Source organism: Camelus bactrianus, chromosome 1 (genome assembly GCF_048773025.1).
Source record: "Camelus bactrianus isolate YW-2024 breed Bactrian camel chromosome 1, ASM4877302v1, whole genome shotgun sequence".
Classification (NCBI taxonomy): Eukaryota; Metazoa; Chordata; class Mammalia; order Artiodactyla; family Camelidae; genus Camelus; species Camelus bactrianus.
Window position 1 is genome coordinate 45,113,699 of NC_133539.1, and position 17,368 is coordinate 45,131,066.

Consider the following 17,368-nt stretch of genomic DNA (forward strand, 5'->3'; position numbering starts at 1 on the left):
ACCTAGAGCTTAGGGAGCCCAAATATTTTACAGTGGTTAGTTAGTGAGTATACCTGTCCTTTGATCCACAGAGGAATATTATCCTTATGTTACAAGGTTGTGAGCAAACATGCTTTTTGCTCCAGAAGGAGAAACTGTCTCTTTACCTGCAAACATAGAAACATCTCACGGAGAAGAGAACAAACATGCAGAGGGATTAAGAATCAGGACCTTTTTGAATCCGGGGGCACATTAAATACTTTGTAAAAAAAAAAAAAAAAAGGCTTCCACTGAATACAACATTAAGAACTTCTAAGAATGGGAATATAACTGGCTTAAAAACTGTGTTAGTGAATTAAATCAAACTGACCAGCTGGCTGGAACTAAGAAATGGAAAAATGTGAACTCCGCTTTTTTTTTAAAAAAAAAAAATAGGACCTTGCACAGAGCTTTTTAAATGATAGTTTAGAAACACAATTTCTGTGTTCTAGTAACTGGCTGAATATTCAGAATTATTCAAAAAGCATTAATGGTCTCGGCAAAGGGTGTGAATGTACTTTCCTAATTTGGCAGAGCAGACAAAAAAAAAATTAATTCTCAAGATAGGGAAGTAAAATAAGTAGCCAAAATCGAGATACAAACAGGTTAAACAGTAGAGGACAAGGTTAGGATTTTATTTTATCATTAGGGAGCTTAGCAACTTCAAAATAAGAAAAAGTACTTTCAGACTCTCCCTCCTCGGACGGCTCGTCGTAATTCACCAGCAGTCTCGGTACAAGGCCAGACACACTAATCTACCTACTCAGTGCAGAGCAAAACCCCGCGCGCTTACTCTGTGCACACAAAAAACCCAACAGGGCTATTCAGTGCAACACAGGGGGCCTACTCAGACTCTGGTTATAAAGGAGACTCACAGAATGTTAAAAGAGCAAATAAATTAAGTTATAAATGTCATCTTGTTACCACATCTGACGAAAACTTTTAAGTCTTTATCTAGCTGATCTTTCAGTACTGGTCTGAAAGATCTGGTTCATCTCCCTCTTTCTTTAAATCCTACCTTCCTCTAGCATCTATAATACCACACTCCTCAGGTTTTACGTCTACTTTTCAGCAATGCCTCCATTTCCTTAAATTTCCTCTGTGCATACTTCATTCATCAAAATTCTTCAAGGATCTGTCCTTTTCATTCTCCCTGCACATTCTCCATGGTCAATAGTCCTGTGGCTTCACATAGCTCTCAGAGATTATAAACTCATATCTGGAGACCAGGCAGACATTGCATGAGTCCAAGTAAGGACTGCAATGAATTGGAGGAGGGCACATCTAAACTGGGCAGCTAGCACCCATATCCAGCCAAGTGCTGCCCTGTCAGAAATCAGATCCAGTGTTGCCATCACTCCCAGTTTCTCAGTGAAATTCAATACAATATTTTTGTGTAAAATCAGTACTTTTTTAAAGTTAACATCCAATTTTTTAATGTAAATACTGCCTGAGGCCAAAAAAACACTCCACAGGCTGTCAAACTGCAAAATCATAAATGTACTGTCAATCCTTAAATCTGTCTCTAATTCTACATTCCTTCTCTCAAGGTTGTATATACAGCCTACTCATAGACATCACCAAGTGAATTTATCTAGATGCACCAAACTGAACCTAGGTCAAACTGAATTTATCTGGTCGCCAAAATTCCTCTTCTTCCTATTTTTCCTAGTGCTAGTAAATGGTACCTAATTGTTCAAGTCAGAGCTTGAGGCATCACATTTGACTCAGACTCATTTCTCATACCTCATATATCTTAATAATCAAGTGCGGCTAATTTTATCTCCATATCATTCTCAAATTCATGAATCTATCTATCTATTTGTTTATTTCACCTAGTTTTCTACAACAGTCTCCTACCCATCTCTCTCCTAATTTATCAGTTCCTGAAGTGTGAAGTGGAACAGGGGAGCTGGAGAAGGCAGAGGGCAGTCAGAGACCCCAGGGGGTACACAAGATAATCCTATTTAGGGTGAGAAAAAAAGTACTGAAATACTACCTGCATTTTTGTATATTTAAACAAATTAATTTTATATAATATATAAGAATATATATCATTTGTAGAGTAATATGTATTTTTATACATATGTATATATGTAGATGATACAAACAGATACTATATGCTCAAAAAGTAGTTAGCAATAAAAGAGTAATAAGGAATATGATCGACTGGGCTTGGAAACCACTGCTCCAATTCATCATCCACACTTGCAGCAAGAGTGGTCCACCTGAAATCCAAAGTTGACCACTTTCCTACTTAAATCCTATCTATGGGTTCCCATTGTTCTCAGGGTTCCAAAGAACAAAGTTTTAAAAGTGCAACTCTGCATATGGAAAAAGTCCAAAGGGCCAGATGCAGACAGAGCTTTCAGAGCACAGTCCAAGAGAGAAAATAGCAATTTTCAGTACTTTGGTCCTTGAGGCAGGGTAACTCCTACAGTGGATCATAAACCACCACCCTGTACTTGGATTCCATGTTTACCAAGGAATGTACTGCATATGCTATGGCTCTACGTACAATTTATCTACACTGACGTGAGCATCCTCACCTGCTTGACAGCAGCATTACTCATAGTAAGGTAATAAAACCACTATTCTGGACTTCAGATCAGGTTGTGAGATCAGTAAAAATGTGTTCATTCTCGAAACATACTCGTGAGTTCTAATGAAATCAGGTTTCAAGGTTGAGATCCAGAACCTAATTCATGGTGATTTCACTGAGATAAATGTCACTTATTGAGGGCTTCACAGTGAAGAAAAGAAGGAAAAAGTAAACAACAACAAAAAAAAAATTGCCATTTACGGAACCTTGAAGTTACTCTGCATCTTTCTTTGGAAAGACAGCAGGCACTCTGAGAATTCTGTCCCACCGACAGCATTCTCCCCTGCATGGACCGTGTTCTCCCTGTTAACACGTGTGCCACCCACACAAAATGCCAGCTCCTGCATGGAGCATCAGCACTCCTCCGACCACTCCAGTAAATAATTAACTTACTATCTGTGACATTCCATAAGCATTTCTGTAATGGGAACTGATTTTAAATATTTATCATCTTTGTATACACTGTCTTCCCCAAATTGAATACATACTGCTTAAACGTAGAACATTAAAATTTCACATCTTACTTGCTTTTTCTATCTAGGATTTTGTTACAATGAGTTGAACAAAACACTCCTGTAATTTTACTTTCCTCATTGATATAAACAGAGTTTGCTTTTTTAAAAATAGGCAGTGATAGTAGTTGACTAAAAAATAGAAACATTAAATAGCAATTTTTGAGTTTTAGTTCAGTTCTTTCTCTCTGAAGTTCCTGCTGCATATTTTCCTTGTTAAAGTCCTAATTTCTATCATGCACCCCCCTTTAATTAAATGACTATGTTGCCTTTTCTTGGATTAGAGGAAAATTGATCTAGTTAATATGCTTTAAAAATGTATCTCACTCATTGAAAAGGTAAAGAAACCATTGTCCTTTGTTTCTTATTAAAAGTGAAAAGAAAATACAGGAAACCAAAGAAGGGCCTTACCACTTCCCCAGGAAATCAAAGGTAGATGTAATGAATTGCGTTTTAAATAGACTGTTTTTCTCCATGGTCAGCAGTATGGTTTCTCATATTTTACCAAACGTTTACATAGGGATATACACAATTTTAGACAAATTGTATTAATTTTTTTGGATTTTGCTTTTAGATTTCTAGTGACCATGGACTCTCCATCATATAAAGTAAATAGCAATGATGCTATTTGTAGAATAATTAATAAATATATTCCTGGGGTTCTGAGCAAGATTAAAGTTTTAAATTGGTTAATTATCCTACAACACATTATTTACTACGTGTCAGACACTGTTCCATCTGCCTGACAGGTCGCTACATTTTAGCTCTTTTAACCTCTGCAACTACCCTGGACAGTAGGTACTGCTGTTACTATCATCCACATTTTATAGCTGAAGAAACTGATGCGTGGAAAAACCAAGTAGCTTGCCTGCAGTCACAAAGCCAGTAAATGCTGCGGTCGGAAGCTGAGCACAGACGACCAGCCTGCGGGCCCACACCTAAGCATGCGGCCTCCCGATCAAGCAAGCAGCAAGCGCTGCCCCTCCCCTCACACGTGCGCACACTCACACACGTCCCTCCGCTCCTCAGCTCGTCTGAGTTAAGTGAGCAACAGTTCCTGAAAGCTGCACATGAGACGCTGAGCTGAGCCACCTCGGGAAACACAAATATTGATTAAATAAGTATGATTTCATGGGGCTTATAGTCTAATGGGAAGATAACTAAACAAATAATCTAGATCTAGTAAAAAGATCTAGTAATAAGGAATGGAATCATAAGCAAGATGAACTTTGAGGAATTAGTGAGAACTAATTACGCCAGAGATAAAAATCTTCAAGTGGAAGGAACAATGCGGGCAAAGACATAGAAATCTGTAACTGCTGATGTGTCAGTAAAGACCCAAATAGTTCCACCTGACTGAAGAACAGGATGTAAGTAAAGGAAGAGAGGACTGAAATGATAGAAAAACACACCGTGAGCTTAACAATTACTGAGCATCTGTTATGTATACAGTACCCAAAGGACTCATGCAATAGCCATTTAAAGAACAGTGTTTATCTCAAACTTTCAAGTTTATCCCTTCCCACCCCCTTTGTAAACATTAACTACTATATATAAAAATAGATAAAAAACAAATTTCTTCTGTTTAGCACAGGGAATTACATTCAATATCTTGTAATAACCTTTAGTAAAAAAGAATATGAAAACGAATATATATGTATTTATATGTATGACTGGGACATTATGCTGTACACCAGAGATTGACACACTAACTGATTATACTTCAATAATAAATTAAAATGAAAAAAAATAAAGAATGTTTAAACTTTGTACTGAAAATGGAGCTAGCCTATATGAAAGCATTGGACACAGAGTTTGATATATCGTACATCTAATAAAAGCATTTTTTAAATTAATTTTGGGGTAGAAATTCAACCAGGACTTCATATTTGAGCAGGAAAGACCCACATAACAAAGCTACATTCAATAATATATCTAAAATATAACAGAAACACAAAATATGGGGTAATTAAAGTTGAACACGTGGGAGGGGATATATCAGTGAGAACCACCCAGAAAAGGGGGGCTCTGAACTAGACCTGAGGAAGGGTGTCAAAATTCTGGTACCGTGGAAAGGAAAGAAGAGGGAAGAGCAGCATTTCAGAGAGAATTGTAGGAAATGATGATTTTAAAAAATCAATGTGTAGATCATAAAGTTATTGAAAATTCTGTGCACACGATAGATATCATCCATCCATCCAACCACGCAGCCAACCATCCACCCATCCGTCCAATTATTCATCAAGCCTGTTAACACTTATTAGTGCTTACACATTCTAAGAAATGTGCCAGGCTCTGAGGAAGCTTCCCAGTCTATTGGGAAATGCAAACAGGTCAGCAGTTCACTGCAATCTAGCGTGCTAGATCTGAGCTCAGGTACCTGGGAGAACAGAGCAGGCACGTGCACCTTACAGTAGGGTCATCAAGAAACGCTTCCAAAGGAAAACTCTGGGCAGGGTGTGGGTAACTGGTTTTCCAAGCAATGGGTGCAGTGTAGGGAAACAGACACTGAGGTGTGAAAGAAAAAAGCATACCAGGGAAATCAGGCTAGAGTGTTGAGTAGCTTGTTTCTTTGAGGATGAACTGAGTACAGAGGTGAAGCTAGAAAAACATTTCCTACAGCTTGTCACATTAAAAGGGTTTTAGACTTTAACCCAGAATCAGTAATAATTCATGGAAGCATTTCAGGCAACAACAAAAAAATTAGAATGGATACTTCTGCTTTTTAGAGCTCACTGGTCTCACTAAGAGAAAATAATGGGTTAGAACTTGAAGGTAAGGATAGCAAGAAGACACAAAGATTCAGGAGATAGAATCCATGGTTCTTGTTGAATTATAATTTGGCTGGAAACACATGTTTAAATCTCCTCTATGTCAAGTAGTGCTCAGCACAAGTAACCTAAGAACTGCTACCTGACCTGCTTATTAGAAAAATAACTGTCACCCAGAGTCTAACCACATTAATGGGTCTTTTAAACAGCTAGTAATACATTTTTTTAAATGAAGTACCGTCAGTTTACATTGTTGTGTTAATTTCTGGTGTACAGCATAGTGACTCAGTTACACATGTATCTATATATCCTTTTCATATTCTTTTTCACTATAGACTATCAACATTTTTTGAGCCTCATCCTTAAAGTTTCTGGATTATAAACTATTAATCCTAAGTGTGAAGATTCAGTTTGGTATTGGTCTCACTTTGCAGAATTTAGACATATTTATTCAATAATGCCACTTCTCTTTTCCTACCTATTTTTACTACCTCCTGGTCAACAGACTAAGAAAGCAAAAGCAGAACTATTAAAACATTCAATAACTTCGCATAAAGATCTAACAACTAAAGAACTTCCCAACCAGTTTACCCAGACACATGATGTGTTACCGATCCCGTCGGGACTCCAGGCAGGCAAAACCACTTGGCAGCTGGGCTCGGGTCTTGAGCAGAGAGGCTGGCCCGGCCATGACTTCAGAAAGGTTGAGACGCACAGAAATGAGGCATTAGGCGTATGACACCCAGAGAGTTTTGTCTGTGGCCTGCTTTTTAGGTCTGACTCTGAAAACTGCCTTTAGGAGCTCTACCAAGCCCTTTGAACAATATAAGTCTTTCCCAGTTTTAACTCAATCCTAATGTTTTGTTCTTGCTGATAACTCCTTAAGAGCTGCTTTATAAAAATCATAATCTGCTTGGCTGTTCTTAGAACTAACCTCTCAGTGGTTCTGTTTTTGGAAACAATACTGCTTTCAAGTTTAAAGGCACTGGTTGGGTCAAATGAAAGCATTCTCACATGGCCTCAATATGTAGTAAGATAAATAACAGGCATGCTTCTGTATGAGAACTAAGTTATGCAAAAACACAGACTAGTATTAGAGCATAAGGAAGATAAAAGAATTCATCCTTTTAAAAGGCTGCATTATTCATTCATCCGTTCATTCAAAAAATATTGTGGAACTCTGAGGTGGAAAACCCATGGAAGACTAAAAGATGGTTTCTCTAATGATCTAATAAAGTTAATTTTGGTGACTACAGAAATATGTCTGAGATCCAGAAGGAGCTTTAAATTTGGCTTTCATCCCCAAAATAAAAATCTTACAAGATGAATTAAGAAGCTTTCTCAAGTAAGCAAAGAGAAGAGACAAGGGTACAAGGGTTTGGAAAGTAGGGAGAGTATTTAATAGGCATTTCAAGAATCCCCCATTTGATTTAGTAGTGATTTTACTCAGGTAGCAGTTGGACAGAAATTTCAGCCCCTTGATGTCTTTGGTTATAAATAAAGGGAAGTAAAGATGTCTCAAATGCGTAATTCTCTGTGGCTTGAGCTGCCAGCAAAACCACCTCTCTTGAAAAACGTGTCAGCAATTGTCCCAATTTTTACTGACCTTTTGACAAGCAAACCATCTTGTAACTCACCAGAATTTTCAGTTTTCAAAAAGAAATAACACAAGTAATTTGTTGGATAGATTTTCTTATAAACTTTAAAGATAAAGTTTATTTTGAAGGTTACCAACTGTTTGCATTAGGCTCAGGGTGTTAATATATGGGCTGTAACTTCAAGAAATCCTCTCAGTTCTTGTTCCCAGAACCCTGCAATCCTTTTCTGCTTTTGCTACCACTTACAAATATTTAGTTATTATACTCTTGGCTGTTAGTTGAATTCAGATGAGGATGAATCTTTTCTTTTTTCAATTCCTTATTTGTGAGTAGATAGAAGAGCGTTATATAAATAGCTAGATCTCTGGAATGCAGACTGTCTGTGTTAAAGGTAATAATATCCCTTAGTGCCTAAAAATAATTCAGATTACATTTTACTTAAGAAGTGGTAAGAAGACTTCAATATTTTTGAAGTCAAAAAGTTGTATTTCTACTAAGTGCGCATTGCTCAGTGTAAGCATATCCTAATCATAGTGGTAGCTATAGATAAACACAGTGATTCGTAAAGGAAAAAAAAAGGGGGAAACCTAATGTTATGGTTAATTCATCAGTGTTGAAGGATTAAAACCATCAGAAGTGTATGCCAATATGGTATGTCTTATTTCATCAGCTAATGCATAAATATAGAATTTAACTACAGGATAAAAACAATAATCTATGTGTAAGTAATCACTCTTTCTCCTTAATGCTCCACCAGGGTTCTGTCTATATTCAAGGACATTCTAAGGAAGCTCTCCCATCAAAGGGAACCCTTAAAAGGTTACTGAAGAAACCATTTGCCTCTTAATCATCTTACTGAGAGATTTCCGACAAAAGTTTTGCCAAGTTTTAAGTTATGCTGACTTCAGATATTTAATTCCTATTATTTACCAAGCTCACCTGGGTTTGTGTCTGGATAGGAAGTACCTAAAGGAAAACGTCTTTAGCTAGTTTGTGAGATAATGCAAGTTGGTTATAACACGATCTTCATTTCTGTATCTTGTTCACACATGTATACTTCCTGTGTAATGATACACAGGGAACCTGAATCCCAGTGCTAAGGCCTTTCCCCACTTCAATTTTGGATCTTAATCAAGCTTCCTCTAGGAAGCAGTCCCTAATTCCTGCATTCCTGAAGCAACGGTTCCTTTGTCTGAATTGTCAGGACAATTTATTTGGGCCATTTTTCAAAGTATCTATCCCTTTCTGCCTTTTACTTTGTATCTGTGCTTTATGTATGTGCTAAGCTGTAAAAAAAAAAAAAAAAAAAAATTCATGAGCTTTTCCTGTGCACTCTTACGTACCTCTGCTTCTTAGAGCAAACTACTGAACTCAATGGATGTTCATCAAATAAATAAATGTCATACAACTAATATTTACTTGGTAAAACAAAATTACTCAGTTACTGAGGTATACTTCTGATGGCTAAACAGGAAAAAAAAAAGCAATCAAAAACACATCAAAAGCTCAAAAGCACTCCAGTATATTCTCAAAATACCGAGGTAAAATCTATACTGTCTACACCATGCAAGTCCAGGTCATTCTTCAGACACAGATCCAAACTCTAAAATGATCTGCACTTACTTGTCTCCAAAGAACTTCCTCCAGAATTCAGCAGCATCTGCTTTCGTGATACGAAAATTATCTCCCTGGAACTGCCCATTGGGGAAGATTGCTTTGATTTCTGCCAGCATGTGACTGAAGATAAGGGACAGTTTTGTGAGATTCCGCCTGAAGATACAAGGGGGGAGGAAGGAAGAAAAAAGTAAATATATACGCATATAGGTTTTCATGGGAAATACATTATGAAAAAACAAAATTATGTACAAGATCAACCTTGGTCTTGGTGATTGGTCACAAACCTCAACCTCATAAAGCCCTTAAAAACAATACTCTTAAGAACTATATATATAAAGTCCTAACAGGGTTTCTATTAGTCATCCATGTACTTATTTAATATAAACATGTATAACATAAAGTAGGTAGTTTAATAGGAGAGATGGACACTAAAAAACTCACAAATATAAATGCTAAACACAAAAGACAGAGTGCCTGCTTTCTACATGGGAGGATAAGGACAGATGTGTCACTGGAGGAGAATCTAGGAGAGAAGTAGTTGTTTGACGTATGAAAGACCTGGAGTGGAGAGGAGGGAAGGGAAGGAGGCACTCTGGGCAGCAGCAACGGCAATGGGCAGAAGTGCAGAGGTATGGGGTTCCACAAGGCCAGAGCAGAGCAAAGGTGCGTGGAGGAAACAGCACAAGACAGGATGAGACAGTTCAGCTGGGACATGACCTAAGGAGGCATCCGAGCCAATGAACAAAGGTTTCAAAAAGTACACTCATCACTTCTATCTACAAATCAGAGTTTCTGATGAGAGGTTTCAGACAGAACCCAGTAGGGAGGTTTCAGGTATGTGTGTATTTTAGAATCTCCCTGGGTGATTCTGATGCAGTCCCCTCAATCAAAAGCTACCCCTATAAGGAATAAGGAGCCAAAATGGAGTTAAAAGATTTAGGGAATGACCAAATCTCTGTTTCAGAAAGAAAAAGTTATGTAGGTACGAAAAAAATGGTTTGGAATGGATGGAAATGTAGGTGTTGTCTCCATTCTAATTTTCATGGTAAGTTCTGGGGATCCCGACATGATTTAAAACATGCTTCCAAACAGGCTTCATATTTTAAAACAACAGTATCATATGCATTCCTTCTTAGCTTCTCCTAAGTTTACAACATTATGTTAATCAGTCCAACACTGCTAGTGCCAGACAGTAAGGAAGCAACTGAAACATAAAATGCTTTGCCTCTTTATATTCTTGTTTATTCAGAATCACCAGAACACAGTAAGTACATATATAATATTTTTCTATTTCTAAGCTTCAGCTGCTTTTGCGCATGTGCTAAGAGGAGTAGGGGAAGGGGAAGCAATTACATTAGCACTCAGAGTAAATACAGAGGGAAAACAGAGAAAGACATCAAATCTGCAATGCATATAAAACCCATACAATGTTTCAGCAGGCCTTTGACACTGAAAGTTGTCGTTATTTTCCTCATTTTTATTCATGTACCTGTGTTTATTGACTCTCAAATAACAAGCAAAAAAACCTGTTAGGTACCAAAGAAATCATATAATATGCACCTCTCAGTAAAGTCAATGAAAAAGAAACATGTAACTTTCTACAGAATACAGAATAAATGAAGGTTCTCATGATAAAAAATGGGAGAAGTCAGAATGAGGAGAAAGCAATAAAGTATAAAATCTCAAAAAATTCACCGCTACTGGAAAACCAAAAAGTTCCCATTTCCATAACCTTTACTATCTATGAGAAGATTTATGAGAAAGAGGGGTCAGAACTCAGGCCTTATTTTAGTGTTTGAATGGCAATAATAAACAATATACAAAATTATTATGGTTACACGTTAATACTCATCATTTTCTCAGATGTGGTCACATTCCCACACAACTCAGCCTAATTCAAAGGTAAAACATCTTTAATGAGCTGAATCTTTGATCCTCTCGTTTACGTCAACACATCCTCATTTAGATGATGGGAGATACAAGAAATTCAGTCTTACGAAATGAAAAGTGAGCTGATGAACTACATCAAAGGAAAGAACTGTGGCCAATACAAACTGCAACTGACTTGAAATTTGAGTTCAAGGAAAAACAGAGTCACTTTAGAAAATCTGCAACAAATTTTACTTCTATAATTAGGCAAAAGAGTTAATTTTCCACCAAACTTCCAATTGATTCATACAAAGGAAAGAGAAAAATCAAGATGGCAGTAATTAGGGTAAACCAACTGTTCCTTATTTCTGAATTGGTTGATTTCCATCCCCTTGTTTCTTTGTTCTTTGATCATATCCAACTGCTTTTCATTTTTATTTGTTAGATCTAAAGCCTAAAGCACAATGCCAGTGATCACCCCTCTTGCATATCTGACCCACTGGCTCTGCAGGCACCAACCTTTAAAACAAATAGTGACATCTCACCGTTGTAACTTACAGTCTAGAAGCACGAGTAATCCCTAGTACCCATATAACTAATCACTGTGCAATTATACTGCATGTATAGTTACATTTTCTTATTCCTACAAGCAGATAACCACATTTTTATTTGACTTTTTGCATAAACTAAGGTAATGAAAAGATTTTTAAAGAAAATGAAATTCAAGTTCTTAAAAATATGTGAATGTAACAGTTTTATGTTACCCTATTTGTCACATATACTAGAATGTTTATATTTAGTTTATATCTAATTTATAAAAACACACACCATACACATGTAAATGATTATTTTGGAAATCCATTCTTTGAAAGACTGGTTTACAAAGGCTGCAATCCACACCAAGATATGAAAAGAACTGACAGCCAATTCTACTAGCTGATGTCATTTAAATTTATTGTCATAGCAAATAGGTTTTGTCTTTTATATGACTATGTGGGAGTTTTTTGTTTACTATATTTTGCTTTATTACACACTTTAATTCCCCTCCTGACTCTGTACTTTTGGATACCCATTTAAAAAACAAATAACCTCAAATTTTGAAAATAAAATCCAAGAATACAGTCATCTCTAATTATCCCGACATAGAGGAAAGGCAACAACCACACAACTTTATGGATGAGCTTTTTTCCCTATTAGAATATTTTTCCATACTTGGCCAATTTTCCCTTGGCCACTTGATTGCCCCTCATCATAGGACCAAAAATGATGACTGCTTAATAAAGGATCTGAAGCACCTAACTAAGAACACAGTTCTATACTAAACGTCCCTTACCCCAACACAATGAAGAAAATAAAGTTTATCTACAAAGACTCAAAAATCTTCTGAACATAACTTTAACTACATTTACAAGAAACTTTGCAATGCTTTCAATATAAGAGATACCTTATTTTGACTAGTTACCACCACTTATCTCCCATTAACCATCACAAGCTAAGCCATTTCTTAAATGTGTTTTGAGGGAGATTCTGTTTATGAGAAATAATTTTGGAGAAAAAGTATTCTGATATACTAGGTCATCAAAAAGTAGCTTCTATATGTTAATACTGGGTAAACCAGTAAAGATGTTCATGTATTAGAGGAGCCTTAAAGAAGAGGGAGGGAGAGAGGAGTAAAGACAAAGGAGAGGGGGAAGACGAAGAAAACTATCTTTTCTTTTTCTTTCTTTCTTTTTTTTTTTCAAGCATAAGAAATGTATCAGCAATGTCAAGAATAACACCTAAGAAGCAAGGTTACCTCTTTTATCTTGGATTCAATCACCTAACACGGTCTTTCTTTAAAACAGTATGAATCGGGGGAGGGTATAGCTCAGTGGTAGAGCACATGCTTAGCATGCATGAGGTACTAGGTTCAATCCCCAGTACCCCCTTTAAAATAAATAAATAAACCTAATTACCCCCTCACCCCTTCACACACACAAAACACAAAAAGGTAGTATGAGTCAATTTCTCCAAAATTCAAGTTACATTACTGCACAGAATATGCAGCTGGAAATGATGGAGCTTCACTGTTTATGAGTAAGTCTTAGTAGCTCAAGGTGTCTACAGCCAACATCATAAGGAGACTGGAGGTACACAAAACGATGTAGGATGACACAATTCTACCCTTTAAAAATTTCTCCCACAATATGGGAGAAAAAGACATGAATACATTATTATGATACAATATATAGTGGGGACAATGCATTAACTACAGCCATCTTGAGGTGATGAACTTGACAAATGATGACTAAACAAAACATCAAGATTTGATTAGTAGCTGCTTAAGTATAGAAGACACAAAGAATGTAGTCTAATTAGACCGCATATAGTCCTTGCATTTTCTCAACTCAAGAAACCATTGTGTCATAAGTCAAGGAAGGAATAAAAAGCTTTAAATGCTGAATTAGTGAAAAACTTGAAATGACACTTTATATCAGTGAGTTCCAAAGTTTGTGAGAATCTACTGTTTTTGGTAGAAGTGGAAGACCATTTTTTTTATATCTCCAAACTATTAGTAATTCAATGCTAACACTTAAAAGCTAGAACATGTGCTTCTTAATCTTTACAAGGTGAAACAAATTCAACATAAAGAGAAAGGCAGCATGTAAAACAAACGGTGGTACTTAAAATGAGACGCACGTCCAGTTAAAGAACAATTTCCATTCACTCCATTTCTGATGCAGCGCTCTCCAAGATAGGTTCAGAGTGTCACTTCACACTGTTTCTGACCTTGGGAACAGTTTGATTCCGAAAAAAGTGAGGATCCTAGGCTGATGTAAGCCTTACCTTTCATTTCCCCTTCTTGGGAACAGAGATTATTATTAAGTCTGAGAGCCTTAAGTAAAACTGGATCTTACCCATTCCCCTGCCCAAGCACTTTAAAGTTTTTAATACTCCAAATTTCAACAAAGACTCAGAGTCTACCCCATGTCATTAAGAGAAGCCAAGTGTGAGCTGAGACATTCTAACCTGAGACACAGGCAGTAGCACAAGTTTGCAAGCTGCTCCGTGTTACTCCACTGAACCGCTCACTTTAAAAGGGTTTGGCAAACTATGTCAGTCCAAAAGCTCCATGAAAATAGGTAACCAAGGAAGAGTCTTTTCTTTTGTTAAAGAACAAACCATCCACCACTAACATGGCTAGGGAGACCAAGGCATGAAACTGCGGCTGGAAAAGACGAACCCTGGGCATCCTTTGACCTCTGCAGTATACTCTATTATGTGTTGCATACAAAGGTCTATTAAGAGCGAGAGGTTGTCCTGCCAGATAAACTTGATGCTTTCAGGGTAAATAAATTTGCTTTCTAAAATAAATAGCTTTGCAGATACTAGTCAATACACATAAAACAGATAAACAAGTTTATACTGTATAGCACAGAGAACTATGTTCAATATGTTGTAGTCACCTATGGTGAAAAAGAATATGAAAACGAATATATGTATGTTCCTATATGACTGAACTATTGTGCTGTACACCAGAAATGGACACAACATTGTAAACTGACTATCCTTCAATAAAAAATAAGTAAATAGCTTTGAACGGACAATCTACAAATGCTTTACATAAACATAACCAAAACATGAAATATCCCTGTCATGGTCAAACATAATATCCACTGACAAGTTCCCAGGAAATATTCAAAAGATATTCTGCTTAATTTTTCTACTATCCTATATTAAAGAGTTTGGCCCTGAAGTTTGATAGGGCACACTGGGTTCATCTCCTTACTCTGCTGGTAGTCTTAACAAGTTACTTAACTTCTCTCTCTGAATCAGCTTCCTCATTTCTAAAAATTTTAAATAAAAATTCCTGTCTCACAGAATTGTTATGAGGAGTAAATAAGGTATGAAGGTAAGAGCCTAACACACCTATGTTTAAAAACTCTCAATAAATATAAGCTATTTATTAATTCTACCTATCACTTCTGTTTAAAAATATAAGTATCCTGATAGTCTTCTTTTCCTCATGTAATACTCTTGTCATGTAAACCAATGGCCATCTAAATAAGGTAAAAATCAATACTCTCACCTTATTAAGACCATCAATTGTCATGGTGGCCTTTTATAATCCCACAGTAAACAATGGGCGAGTATTTAATGAATCCATTTCAGTCATTTATTCTGCAAATCTCGACTGAATGGCTACTAGGCTTGGTCCAGGAAGGCACTGATGATACAAAGATGAAGATAACACAATCCTACTCTTACTGAATCTAAGGGGCTTAGGGACTGGCAAAGGGACAGAGCAACACAGCAGGAATAAAGTTGAAAGAGAATCAGCACAAAGGCAGTAATCAGTCAGACAGGGGAGTTTAGAATTTCTCGGGTGATGGATATAGTTCCGACCAGAATGTGGCCCTGCAATGGGTAGGAACAGTAAAGTAAAGGTGAATTAGGTGAGGAACTAGATAATTCCAAGGTTGAATGGGATCATTCACGTGGATTTTGAAGTTTCCTATGACTATGACAGGAGTTTGCATGGAAAAAAAGGACTACAACAAGCCGTATCTCAGTATATTTAATAAAGCTTTCCAAATAATCTTTAAAAATGTCAGCTATTTTAACTTTGCAGCAATGCCAAAGAAAGATTAACAACATCCCTTTGATGATTTCAACAAATAGTTTCATACAGAAAATTTATTATGAGAAGCTATTTTTGTATGATATGATCACTGGTACTTTCATCTTGTTCAAAAGCTTAACAATATCTACTTCAATAGAGAAAACACTTTTGTCTTTAGTATTGAATTTCTTTTGATTAAACCTAACTTGTAACAAGTATTCTTTTGTAAAGTAAATCTTAAAAATGTAGACCAGTCTATTACTTGAGAGAGAAAAGAAAAGATCTATTCCTGTATTCCTTTTTATTTAAGATAAAATACAATGAAACTTCTGTGAATTATGTGGAAAGTCATCAATAGGGTGAAAGTCATATAGAAGCAACGATAGTAAAACTTTGCTTTCTTTGTTTGACTTTGTCAGATTCTTTTTCAAAACAAAAAGAAACATTAGAAGTTCAAACTATACTTTTATGACCCTGGGTAATTTGATAAAAGAAGAGTCTTATCAACAAACTTGACCTTGAAGCAACATAGTTTTCAATAACCTAGAGTCACTTTTGTTCTTTGCAATTTCCAGCAGATCATCAAAAAAAAAAAAATTATAGTGAAGTAGCAATCTGAATTATGTCAATTAGTATTTATTATTTCTTATGAAAATTTTAAATTATTTTTACTTGTTACATTCCCTACTCCACTGTTTTTTTTTTTTATCACTTTTACACTTCAAGGATAGGTTGTCTTAATTTTTACCCAGTAGAATATAGTTTAAAGTTTTCCCAAAATAATCTTTTTTTCAAGGATTTCTCCTGTCCATGGGACCACGTTACCGCTCCTCCGTTTCTCACACCCATCGGAATGGTCTGCTCTTTCCTGATCCACACCTTGGGTTAATCCATCTCTTTTTCCTCACTGGTTCAAGAGTTCCTACACCTCAGCCTGTTGAAGTTTCACTGGCACCATTTTATGTAAAAGTACTACCTTGGTATCTTTTCCACCCCCCTTCCCGGATGTCAGCTACCAGGAATTAGGGGACACATCACTTCCACCACTTCACATTACCTGCCACAGCACAAAGTTTTCTCTGAAGAGCACCACAGTCATTCTATATGCACATTGCTTTTCACCTCTATCAGAGCAAAAGTCTCTGCTGAAGAGGAGAAAGTCTTACTATAATTGTAACAGCTACTTAGACATAAAAATATTTAAAGAACTATAAATAAGAAAGAACTCCTGATCCTAAAACTGTGTTAATGAACAGAGAGATAGAGGCAGTATATAAGAATAGCTTATAGACACACTACCTTGATGAAAAGGAATTCTACCAAAAGTTATTTTAAGAGAGAATTAAAAATATGGAGTTTGACTCTAAATTAGGAAAAAAAAATTTTTTGCTCTGTGAGTTCTAAGATTTTTTTTCCTCTCCCTATCTTTTTTCCTTTGTCAATGGCAAAATACAGTAATAGTGAGCTAAAGGAAATTAATGGTATATGCTGTATGTGAAGTTTCCAGAATCTCAAGTAAATGTGGACACATTTGTCATACTTTCTAAGGAAGCATAACATAGTTTCCCATCACATTACTCGTTCCCTGGCAGTTACTTCCGCCTTTAACTCTGGAAATTTTCCCTATTGATACCTTTGTCCCAGGTCAGCCCTGCTCCCTTGAAGTAGAACAAACGGAGGACAAAATGAGCCACAGAGAAAAGAGCCAGCTCATGCCTCTGGTCCTCATACACTGACAAGAAAACTAAAATCATGACATTTATTCCATCTCTTCCTCA

At 36.4% G+C, this 17,368-nt stretch overlaps 1 protein-coding gene across 8 annotated transcripts in view; it reads right to left on the reverse strand.

The window, feature by feature from the left end:
* Positions 1–17,368, reverse strand: part of CBLB (Cbl proto-oncogene B) — a 259,796-nt gene that overhangs the window by 96,566 nt on the left and 145,862 nt on the right. For 6 of the 8 annotated variants that reach the window (XR_012506666.1, XM_074362754.1, XM_074362767.1 and 3 more), the window contains one exon: positions 9,125–9,271. The exons of the other annotated variants lie outside the window; for them this stretch is intronic. Coding sequence is in view for 5 of the 6 variants with exons in the window: in XM_074362754.1 (XP_074218855.1) it covers positions 9,125–9,271 (147 nt within the window). In the remaining variant the exon portion in view is untranslated. The remainder of the gene's footprint in view (positions 1–9,124; positions 9,272–17,368) is intronic. 8 annotated transcript variants of the gene reach the window in all.